This window comes from Triturus cristatus, chromosome 6, assembly GCF_964204655.1.
Source record: "Triturus cristatus chromosome 6, aTriCri1.1, whole genome shotgun sequence".
NCBI lineage: Eukaryota > Metazoa > Chordata > Amphibia > Caudata > Salamandridae > Triturus > Triturus cristatus.
In genome coordinates, this window is record NC_140589.1 from 1,694,587,421 (window position 1) to 1,694,600,123 (window position 12,703).

Consider the following 12,703-nt stretch of genomic DNA (forward strand, 5'->3'; position numbering starts at 1 on the left):
GAGAAGCCAGGAATAGTGTTTACCATTTGGGAGGAAAATACCACCCTTCTACGCTATTCTATATAGCGCCGTCAATGCTCAGTGGTATGTGGGATGTCCCTCCCTCCCATAATAGGGTCCTAAAGCTACTTTTGACTCTCCTAAAGAACTTCCCCTGCACCCAATAGAGCCTATACAGCAAGATATGGTGGATTTTGGCAATAATATATTTGTCATAAAGGGCAGCACGTCCTAGCAGAAAAGTGCTGGCACTCCGGAGCATCTACCTGAAATCCAGGCAGTGCTGCTTCCAGATTCCTTTTAAAGTATTTTGCTTAGGTCCTGTTCTTTGTTTTCCTCACAATTAGGCAACCAAGACTATGTAAAAATACAGAATATAAAACTCAAAAATTTATAATTTAAATGTTACAAATGTTTACACGAAACTGTAATTTGTTAAATGAGCCAAAAACATCCGAAACATGTCTAATAAAAGTAATGTTTTCATATCTGAGCTTGCAATCTATTGCTCCAGGGGTAGAGTCTACATAGCTATATGCGCACAGAGCACATTACATTAAAGCTCTTTAACTGCAGAACATATGGAATCACAAATATATCCCCCTTCACTGAAAGCTATGCCGCGAAATCATTTTTACAAAAGCCGCAAATTATTTTTGAGTCCTGCAAAGACCATTATTCTAGATAAAAGTCCAGTTAGTCAAAAAAAGCACCACTAGTAGTTCTAGCTATGAAATATTACTGTAAAGAGGTTTTCGTTTCAATTTAGTTGCCCGTGCTGGAACATTATTGGTTTTGTCCACTAGATGGCGTTGAAGCCCTGTCTTTAACGTCTACAAACAGGAACAGTGGTTTGGCACACCTCCTACATTTTTATGCTTCTTCGAGTTCTATTTGCAGATGTCGCATGATACAATTACTCAACAGCATAAAAATATTTTCGAATTTATTGGGTCAGGCTATGTTTAAAAAAAAACACCTTTACGAACGATAGGTGGCACAAGTAGTTTATGTATTTTAAGAACATCTGTCAAAATTAACAACAGTGCTCAATATTGTGATTTGCAGTATGTTATGAGCTTTACACACCCCTTGTTTCGAAGGCAAGAAGGAAGAATTAATAAGACGTAGAGAAATGGACTATTCATGCCATTTTACATTACGGAACCACTTGTCACCTCAATAAATAAACGTTTTTTATTCAGATTTGAAGGTCTAAAAGTTATTATTTTTCGACTGACGTCATTTTTTTCTTTTCCTACATGTCTTAGCTCGTTTTAAATTTCAATGCTACAGAAGGTGAATAATTTTCTATTCACGCCCATCTTACTCAAAGGCGGCTTAACTGTTCGCAAAACTAATCAACTAAAAAACTTATACGGATCGGTCCCAAGCCACAGCACAGTAGTGACACCTCTCTTGATGGGAAAGTAATTTGTCGAACTGTTTTGCAATAAGACAGCTCTGAAGAGTTCCATTTAAGCCAAGATTGCCAAAGTAAAGTATTGGCTATCTCTGCCTGCTTCTAACAATGCCTGTATTGGTTTTAGTCGGAGAAAAAATGCAACAACAAAAAAAGCTCGGATTCCTAATTAATAAATGGAACGGAAAATAGCAGCTAGAATTTTAATTTCTATGATTTAAAATTTTAAACTGGTAAAGAAAACGCTAAAGACTGCGACACTCAACACTACTGCAATGTACACATGTGGATCACTTGTAAAGACATATCCTCAGAGACACTGAACAGCTTAACTTTCACACAGCGCTTTTCAAAAACAAGCACTGGCAAAGCCAATACGTCTTGTTTCTACTTAAAAAACAGTGCTTCGTGATTGTGGAATTTGTTTGTGTTATAGTTTGTTTTATTATATTAACTGATTTAGCAAACGGTAACCCTTCACCTCCGTCCCTACAGCCCACTCATTCCAATCACACACATGTATTCATGTAATGGATCCAGCGCACAAACAAACCACAAAGTTCTCACAGAATCTCTACAAGTACCGGGCCGGCTTCAGCTCAAAGCATAGCAGAGTCCTTCGTGCACTTGTAAGTCAGATTGTCACTCTCAGGCGTCCTACCAGTGAATTCAGTGTCTTCTACAGACAAATGACTCAGTCGCAGTCTAGGACTGATCATGTAGGCACTGCGCCTTTCATTCCATCTCACAACTGTGGAACCACCCTAGAATGTCAGCGCCTGCCACATACATGTATATAATTCCCTTTAGTATCTTAATGGTGTGTCCCCTTGTACGTGGAGGGAGAATGACTATCCCAAGAGCGAACTCATTTTTCTGTTACTAACCTGAGCTTTACTTTTTAAATGCTATTACTCCATTTCTGATTCTCCATCTCTCTCCTGTTCTTGTCTCCGCTTTCTCTCTTCTCAGGCCCACTGATCCCGACTATGCTTTCGCCACACCTCTTCCTGAGGGTCCAACAAGAATGTTGCTCTCTCAAATTCCCCAGCCCTTCTCCTCCCCCTCTGTCCTGTGACTCTGGAGTGCTAATTCACATTTCAGGGTCTTGCCAAAACCTAAACTACCTAAGGGGGAGATCCCTGGGATACAGGACATGGGTACCCTAGACAAGGAGGAGATGGTCCCTGGGCAAATCTGCAAAACAAGGGAGTGAACACTGTTGGGGGCAGTATGGGGGAAACGTGTACTTTGGGACTCTACCGGCCTGCGTCCACAGCACCCTCCTCTGGGGTGCCTCCTTGCAGCTTTCTCCTTTCTGTCCATCATGAAATTGATAATGATCTCGCTCACCTTAAGAGTCTTTTATCTCTATCCCAACACATCCCTTCAACTTATCGATAGACACATTTTTCAGGCTTGCATCTTCACATTTACTGTCTGCCATCCTTATGTGTGTGTGTGAGTGTGTGCAAAATGAGCTCTAGGTTCACCCCTTTAGCACTTGACCCTCAGGGTTAGACACAGAGAACTCAATAAATCAACCAATACAAATCTATAACTAAATATCCAGCAAGCACTTAATTGCTGAAAGAAGTATATTACTCACAACCTTCATAACTCAATACCACACATAATGTTACATATGGCAGTACAATTATATTGGGGCACGAATAACATACAAGGAAAACAGCCACAGCTATTTCACTGGGATAAATTCATTGTATAACTCATTCAACAGTTTGTAATCTGTCTTTAGGGCTTCCCACGCAAGGGTTGGAATTTGGAAGTTTCTGGAGAAGGCAGACCTGGCTGCGCGCCAGTATTTCATGAAAGTCGCTCCCCAATAAATGAGGACTTTGCCCTTCCACCACACTGGGTTCATGTTCCATGCTCTAGTGACAATTGAGTGTATTGCACAACAAAGCAACTCTCTACAACTGCAACGATATGCAAGATTGAAGGGCACTGTGCAAATGCCACTTCTCCACACGCTGGCGACATAGAACATACCGATATAACATCGCCTAGGTTGTGCAGGCCAGCAACTCTAAAACAAGCATTGGCATAGCCAATAGGTCGCGCCTTTGGGACCTTATAAGTGTTTAGCCATGCAACGGTTAATGTTGTTGCACCAAGGATTTTGTGCAGGATAACTAAACACTTACAAGGTCCCAAAGGCGAGACCTATTGGCTATGCCAATGCTTGTTTTTAATGAATTTTGTCTGCTGGCCAACAAGCTAGTAGATGAAGACCGGCAGGTCAAGGCTCACCCCACACATCTGCTGGACTCTTAAATATTATGTTACTGCACACTGATGTATAACACTACACAAACTTGCAAATAATTAAATAGCCTTTTGCTTTGCCAAGTGGCATTAAGATGGCTTGATGAGGTGGGGTCAGGCTTAGAACGCTGAAAGTGTTCCTTTGGTATAGGATCAGTGCCTTTCTTTGGGAATGATATGCTTGTGATTCCATGCAAAATTAAAAAGTCATGATCAATAGACGTTTTATGATTTTCTCACATTGAAAGTGCTTCGAGTCACAGCTGTATTGATGCAGAGCTGTTTCCGGCCTGACTTTGATCACATCTCCAGAGACAATTATCTAACCTCCTTCAACTAGTGAAACCAGGAGCAGGTCTTTTACTTTTTTTTTGCTCTTTATTTGAAACTGAAGGAAATGAGGCAATTTTATTTTGCTGTGTTTGAAGAGAGAAAAGCTAATAAATACACATCTAAATTTATCGCATACTCTGCGGTAACTGTGATTCCTGCTTTTGTGCATGTGTGGCATTGAACCTTGGGAACGCTCATGCTGCACACCTTTGAGCATGTAAATGTTGCACCTGGCCATGCTGAGACTGTTTAATCCTTCTTTTGTTTCCTTTAAAGCAAAAACATGCCACGCTGGTTTCGTTACTTCAAACGATCTTCTGTTTAAAGTGATTCCTTTGTCCTCTCTTAAAACATGTTGTGCTTTTTGTGTGCTCACCGGGGCTGTGGGCAGATCAGTACCTGCAGTGTGGAAGTGATGTGCGGTATAAAAACCAGCATTATTGAGGGTTGAGTTCGTAACTGTTCCCAAATAAGGTCAGCGCGCTCGCAAATGTCTTTTTGTCGCTTTAAAAAAATATATTTATATATTAATGTGCATTTATTTTCATGGCGAAAAAACAGTTTAGTCTTTCTGAAAATAAAAGGAATGATAGTGTTTACTTGATCAAGGAAGTTGTATATGGGAAGTTTGAGCAGCATTTCTGGTCTGTAAAAGGTACATTGTGACCTCCGGCCGAGCCCCTTTCTTTAGACGAGAAGCGTCTAAAGAAAGGGGCACTGCTGCCATTAAAGGTAAAGCGCGGAATGGGGTGCTTGTTGCCGCGGAAGTAAAAGAAAACAAGCACGCGAGTGATGCGTGCATGCCCAACGGATGTGTGGAGAGATTATAAATATAATGTTGGTAAACTCAAAATGCCTTGGCTAATACAAGACCTAAAAATGTGGCCAGTACACGGTTGCCATTTGAGCCCAATTAAAAATGTAAGGCTGGTGCATCAAGGTTCACACAGCTCCAGTGCTGGGCAGTTACTGCAGCTATGCATTAAGGCACTTGTAGTCTTGATACATATGTATGAAACTAACTGGAGTAACCTAGCAAGACTGACAAATTATACACTTGGTGCTGGTATATTTAATGCAACTTTAAGAGAACTGCAGCTTTAAAATGTGATCAAACCTTCTTTAGAAAACAAGCAGGAAGTGGGATAAGGGAGGGGGGAAGGGCACGTCATGCGCACTAAGGCGGAGAGAGGCATGCAGGCTGGCAAATGGTGTGCACTTTCGCGGCTGCTTTGATGTTCTCAGTGGCCGCGCGGCTCACTGAGAACATCAAAGCGGCCGCAAAAGTGATCACGCAGGCTGACAAATGGTGCGCGCGCCCGGCACACATGCACTGTAGCTGGAGGCCTGAAAAAAGCCACTAGTTAGCACTTCCAAAACCCGCTTACTAAAACTCTCGCCAGAGCAGCGCTAAAGCGCTGGCTCAGGCGAGACCTAAAAAGAACCCTCAGAAAAGCCCACGTCTGATGGCAAAGAGCTGTTCATTGCTTTCATTCCTAGTTAATTTTGAAAAACTAACATCAAGTTATATAGCGGTAAGTACTTGGACACAGACATCGACAGAATGTTATTCTATAATTAGCATTATTGAATGTCAATGCAATTTAGTATTCAGGCAGACATAACATGTGTCTTAAAACAAGAAGTAATAAAATTCTCTGTGGAATTAGCAACAGAAATGTAGCTGCCAGAGATGTGGTATGTTTCCAGTTCCACAAACCCACTAAAAGTGGTCATCAAGGAAGGCTCTGTCTTCATACTTTCCTTTCTCTCTATGCACTCTTTTGAGGATAGCTTGTTTTCCAATTCCTTTACTATCTCTTTGGTAATGAGATTACAATCTTCATCTGATCTCCCTTCCTAACAGACACTCTGCTAACTGCCTCTGGACACTGGCTAGCTGTGAACAGCATCAGCTCTTCTTCGCCAAGATCAAACTCATTGGATTCTCATAACCCAGTGTCCCTACAAACATTTTAGATCCCATCTGCTTTCCACTAGATGCAGTCTCCCCCCCCACTTCTGAGAAGTGCACTTCATCAGTGAGATGAGACTTCACACATGAATCGTAGTAACAGCCAACGCTGCCCACTGCAGCCTACTATTCATCCATAAAAAAAATCACAAATCACATCAGTATCCACGCTTCCTCTAAAAAATGTTGGTCAATGCCCTAATCCCCAGTGAGTTCCATAATGCATACGTCAAACCCTGTGAAAAACCCCTCAACTGTCTTATATGGATCCTGTTCCTAAGTGCCCAGAGCCATGCTCTGTTACTCGTATGCTGGACCGCAGAGATACTAGGCCTCGCCCATTCATCTCTCATTAAAAGTTACTTACTTTTCCCGCTGACCCCCAGTTATGCTCTCCAGTTTCACACCAAACTCCCACTACTATATTAACCCAGCTGGTCCCTTATACAACATTGCTCATCAGACATATGACTGCATGCAAGGTCTGAAACGCATTTCTTGAACAAGTAATACTCATTGCTCTGACAAGCCCATCACTGTTACAACCCCACTGTGTTCCCTGTCCTATATATTAATTCTTCTTGCCCTCCACTGGAAAGTCTCCCTACTCAGCATATGACTTGCTTCTTCACTCAGCACCATCAAAATTACCTTTGAACACCTTCCATTTCAACACATAAAGCACTTGTGAAAAGTATCCACCCATATCAAAGTCGTATTCAGTGCATACCCATAAGTCAGGCATATATAATGTAGGATCAGATTTATGGTAGATTTTCAGCATATGTACAGCAGCTAAATTTATATACAACAGATCTGCGAGGAAATAATTTGCCAACTTAGTGATTACCCTAAAAATCAAGAATAAAATGGTACTCCTAAACAGGAGTTCAACATCTCAATGTAAAACCATCACCAGCATTTAATGCAAACAGCCTATGACTGAAAACATAAATGTCAGTGCACTGATGCAATCATAGTATCTGTTGTACAGTAAAAGTTAATGTAATATGTAGCATTTCATGTAATCAAAATATGGCACCTCATAATTACTTCCAAGCAAATGCTTGCTAAATTAACAAAAGCTTGATAAAAACATATGCAAAGCACAAAAATTGACAAATTGATAGAAACAGTTCAACTTTATTGGTGTGAAAGAACACCACCTATAGCTATGTGGTACTAAAATATTTTTACCTTTATATGGGAGGCGTTGATGTAGCCGGTATTATTTTCTTTGGTCGGCACCAACTCGACTCGATTTTCCTCGTATGGAACAACCTCTCTGATGCGATTGCGCTCGATGTTGTCGGGCAGCGTCGCTGTGGTGAAAACACCGTCTGCCTTTTTCTTTGAAATCTGCTCATATTCCGTGAACACCATGCCTTCCTCCAGCCGTGACCGCAAGATTTTACACTGCAATTAAACCACAAGAACACCAACTGTGATCATCGCCCAGTTCAAAGGACAGTCACTCTCATTGCAGTGATCAAAGATGCCATTCACTTTGAAATGTCATTAAAAGTCCCAGGTTGAATATTCTAATGCACACTTGAGTCAATCTGATCAGCTTTTCATCCTAAAGAGGTTGATGAAATAGGGGAACGTAACGTGTGTTGAGTCCTAATGGTCTATGTCTCCATAAACAAGCATTGGCATAGCCAATAGGTCTAGCTTTTGGGACCTTTTAAGTATTTAGTTATGCAGCACAATATCCTTGGTGCAATAACATTAACTGTTGCATGGTTACTTATAAAGCCCCAAATGCGAGACCTATTGGCTATGCCAATGCTTTTTTAAATTTAGTTTTTTAAGGACAAGCAGTGCTATCAGGCTCCGGCTGCCATTTAGAGGTAGAGAGAGAGAGAGAGCGAGAGAGAGAAAGGTGTGTAGAGAGAGAGCGGTGTGTAGAGAGAGAGAGAGAGAGCGGTGTGTAGAGAGAGAGAGAGAGGTGTGTAGAGAGAGAGAGAGAGAGAGAGAGCGGTGTGTAGAGAGAGAGAGAGCGGTGTGTAGAGAGAGAGAGAGAGAGGTGTGTAGAGAGAGAGAGAGAGAGGTGTGGAGAGAGAGAGAGAGAGGTGTGGAGAGAGAGAGAGAGAGAGGTGTGGAGAGAGAGAGAGAGAGAGGTGTGGAGAGAGAGAGAGAGAGAGGTGTGGAGAGAGAGAGAGAGAGAGGTGTGGAGAGAGAGAGAGAGGTGTGGAGAGAGAGGTGTGGAGAGAGAGGTGTGGAGAGAGAGGTGTGGAGAGAGAGAGAGAGAGAGAGAGAGAGAGAGAGAGAGAGAGAGAGAGAGAGAGAGAGAGAAAGAGGTGTGTAGAGAGGTGGGTAGAGAGAGGGGTGGGTAGAGAGAGGGGTGGGTAGAGAGGGGTCGGTAGAGAGAGAGGGGTGTGTAGAGAGAGGGGTGTAGAGAGAGGGGTGTAGAGAGAGGTAGAGAGTTAGAGAGAGAGGTAGAGAGGTAGAGAGGGGTAGAGAGAAAGAGAGGAAGAGAGGTATAGCGAGAGGTAGAGGTAGAGAGGTAGAGAGAGAGAGGTAGAGAGAGAGAGAGAGAGAGGTAGAGAGAGAGAGAGAGAGAGGTAGAGGTAGAGAGAGAGGTAGAGTGAGGTAGAGAGAGAGAGGTAGAGAGCGGGAGATAGGGAGAGGTAGAGAGGTAGAGGTAGAGAGAGAGGTAGAGAGAGGGTTCAAAGGTGGTAATTGTGCATTTATCGGAACACTAGTGGCACATCAGGCAGTACGTCCTACCTTTTTAAGCTATTCTCATAGTGTGTTCTGGGACTTGTAGTTTCACTTTTAAAACTGCAACTAGTTCCTCCAAAAACAGCATGAAAAGCGAGGGCTGGCTAAAGGTGCCAGTGCTACACGTACCATGCGTGGGTCCTCATTGCAGATATGTTGTTTAACTTCAGTCCTTCGCTTGCAGTTATAAATAGAGAGAATCTGAACGTGGCAGTGCCAGAATGTAACAATAAACTGGTCTGGATAAACCACTCAAACGTGACCTGCACAGATTAAAAGTCGGGGTTTTGCACTAGCCAAAAAGTTCCTTACAGCGCTTGCAAGCCGTGCTTTTTTAATTTAAACCATTAGTCAGTGATTGGTAGAGTTGCCGGATTTCTACCCACCCACTTAAAGGCAGTAACGACTGCGCTCCTATAGACCCAACGGGCACTGCGCCACTCTAGCACGTGAGCAGGACATCGAGAAACAGGAAGTACCCCTCGTCACGTGACACATCCTTTTAGAGAGCCCGGAGTGCCCTGTGCCTTCCCTCGAGGCAAGGTTGTACTTCCTGGAAGAACATTCAGCTCCTGTCCTTGGGAGGAAGGACACACCGGGGAGGGGGAGCCAGACAGATGGGCGGGAAGAGATCGGCCACGGTAAGACTGAAGGGGAGGCAGGTAAAAAAAAAAGAGAACAGCAACAGGGAGACCACGAAAGAAAGGAGGCGGAAATGGGTGGGGGGTCGTGTGAGGGGGCAGCCAGCGCACAACTGTGAGGAATAATGGAACGATGGGCAAAATTGAGGAGGGGGTTGGGGGAGCTTGATGTGGGGGATGGGGATGCGTACGGGGAGATTATGGGCGAGATAGATGGGACCTAAGCGGAACAAGCTGTCTCCGGGGGGAGGGATGCGAGTGGAGCGCGTGCAACGGGAAAAGTGAAAGCAGGCTGGCGAGTGGTGTGCTCTGCTTGTCATTGTGTGCGTAACCGCACGCTCTATGCCAACCGGTCGGACTTTTGAAAGCCCACTCACTAAATGTCTCACCAGAGTAGCGCATGCGCTGGCTCAGGCGAGACCTACAAATGAGCAAGGCTTCGCCAAGCAATGTAACTTGCAAAGATTTAGATTTGTAATAATGGGAGATCAGGACTGCAACACATGTCTGGTCTGTCAGTTCCCAGCCTGCTACAATGCAGCAAACTGCAATCTGTCCTCAGGTTAGGCTGCCACTACAACATACTTACTTGCCTCTGTCTGCACCAAAATATTTGGAATCTAACAAAAGAGGGGCTGGTAACACTCAGTCAATCTGTCCCCTTTCCTGCTATGTGTAGGATTCCTTCCCCCCAACAAGGGGGCAGACCGAAAGTATGCACCATAAAGGTGAGAACAATGAGATCGACTGTTGCATAAGGGACTCCAGTCTTTCTCAACCCTCTCCCTCCAAAATAACCTTTTCATCTTTCACTTTTCAATTCATGTCCTCTCTTCTCTCTTATTCACCTACAAACATGTAGCCTATAGAGAAAAGAAAGCAGATGGGCCGTCTGGCAAGTATGACAAGTCCAGAGTTAAATAATATAGAGTGCACAGCAGCAATTGCAGCTTCAAAGCCTCATGCTAAAATGGCTTTCAGGATATCCAGGCCAACGTCAGTTGGGATACTAAATCAAGAGTATATTGCACAGTGCTTAAAGAAAGCGTGTGGGGTAGACCGAGTGAGTGTCAGAACGTACCAATGAAAAGTAACACACATTTCTTTATGTCTAAACTACAGAAGAAAGTATATCTAGAGGTGAAGTAGGTTTCTGTGGAGAGTGATATTTCATAATGTGGTATGTCACCGACCTGCTTCACTTCTCTTTTTTGACATGCCCACCGATGTGCAGAAGCTTAATTATGCTAATTATGTCAGCTGGTCTTAGGTTGATTGCATTCTGGTTCAAGAAGGGCCTGGCCTGGCCATTCGGGCAGGGCTGTTCCCTTTGGAGCAGGGTCAAGACTGATTTGCATTTGGCTGGTTCCAAACTGAGGCGGTATGGTGTGCAGAATAACGATGAACTGTGATGTTGCCTTGAATAATAACTAGTGGTTGAGATTAATCCAGCATTCCATCCATCACTTTTTTGTATACTTTGCTGTGTCGGCCTAAGTAGTACAGGTATGCCCAAACGTGGGTTCTGTGCACACTGGAACCAAGCTATACTTCCCTGATCAGCCCTAATCAGGGCGAAACCTGTCCTAGGCTGCCTCTGTTCCTGTCCAGGGAGGACCCCCTACCTGGCAGTTTGGGCTGAACTGTTACCACTGGAGCAGGGGTCAAGACTGATTTGTATATGAATGGGGCCAAACTGAGGTGGCATGGGGGTAAAATAACAATGGACTGATATGTGCCTATAGAAATTACCAGTGGTTGAGATTAATTCAAGTATTCCATCCAACACATATGTATATTTTAAAATAGGCTCTGGCGCAGTACAGAAACCAAGCAGGGTGGAATTAGGAATCTGTTCCACATAAGATTCCCTTAAACAGTGACCCCCAAATTCGGGCTCAGTACCCATTAAAATCAGAAGCAAAGTGTGATATATAGGTCATCCTAGATCAATAGAGATCTTACAATAAGATCCAAAGGTGTTATCCTACATTCATAACATCTACATGACAGATACTGATTTAATAGAACACTTATACATGGTGGACAGAATAGTGACACTCTTAGCTCAGTACGGATATAAAATAAACTTTAAAAAAAAATTTAAAATAGCGGATCTTAAAGTGATTTTCCTTATATATGAATTATTCAGTGAAGGTAAAGGACTGGCACCGGACATCCAAAAAAAGTGTGCTAATTTACATTCTCCAAATAGATTGAAAAAGTTGCAAGCCTCGATAGAGTTTTTGAACTTGGGAAATGCTTACTTGCAACATTTTGCTAAGCTGGTTAATTACACCCATATTTTTGAGAAAAAAAAATTGGGCTAAAACACATACAGCTATCTCACGTGGACTGAAAACAGACGTTAGCGAACAACTACTTACAGATGCCGGACAACAAGCTGAAACTACTAGTTATGATTGTTCCTAGCACTTCAGTATACACATACATAGTTTATAAACGGGGGCAGGCAACTGACATAACATATCGATCACAAGAGGCAAGATTTGCTCTCACAGCAGTACAGATGGCCCTTTTAAAGGAGCATACTCTTGCACAGGGAAAGCTAATTATTGCAGTTTCACCATACCTAGAATTGTGGCAGCTACCAAAGTTAGTATCCCAAATGTGCATGCTCCACATCTTCGTTAGGTGCAGTGGGTCACAACACAAGACGCAACTGATGTTTGAGTAGGAGGGTCCAACTCCTTGTATACAAACATTTCTAAAGTACACACATCATTTGAAAAACTCCAAATATCTTATACATACACATGTATAGGAGCAAGTATGAGAGCATGCTCTACACAAATGGCTCTGCTGAGCCCTCTATTGGCACCAAATTAAAATATTCTGTGGCTTGCGGTGCAGTGCAGGAGTTTCGAAGATGTAGGCTTCAAAGCCCTGTGTATCCACACAAAAAAATTTGGGTTATTCTACGTCACTGGTATCAGAAATACATTTCCTAATACTTCTTTAGAAGGCTGATCCACCACTTCCCACACTTTTTATGTTGCACTTGCTATTTTGTGTACAGGGTTAAAATGTGGACTTGCCTTATTGGCACCTGAATGGATTCAGAGATTCAAAAGGCAAAATGATAAAAGCAAAACTGCCTTGGTGAAAGGCAGCTGTTCTGCAGGACAGACTTCCTTTGGTTCATGCATAACACACAATGGTCTAATAAAAGTGCAGGAATTCACGCGAAAGGCAACTGTGTAGCTGATTTAGCTGCAGTGGCAGCAATGCAAACCTTCAATGTAGCTGGTTCAACTTGATCTTAAACGAAGATCGATGCGGACTTTATGGTGG

The 12,703-nt window shown here is 43.0% G+C and overlaps 1 protein-coding gene across 2 annotated transcripts in view; it reads right to left on the minus strand.

The window, feature by feature from the left end:
- PTPN14 (protein tyrosine phosphatase non-receptor type 14) overlaps positions 1-12,703 on the minus strand; it is a 375,359-nt gene that overhangs the window by 24,663 nt on the left and 337,993 nt on the right. For both annotated transcript variants that reach the window (XM_085612914.1, XM_085612915.1), the window contains exon 15: positions 7,218-7,436. In XM_085612914.1, the coding sequence (XP_085469040.1) occupies positions 7,218-7,436 (219 nt within the window). The remainder of the gene's footprint in view (positions 1-7,217; positions 7,437-12,703) is intronic.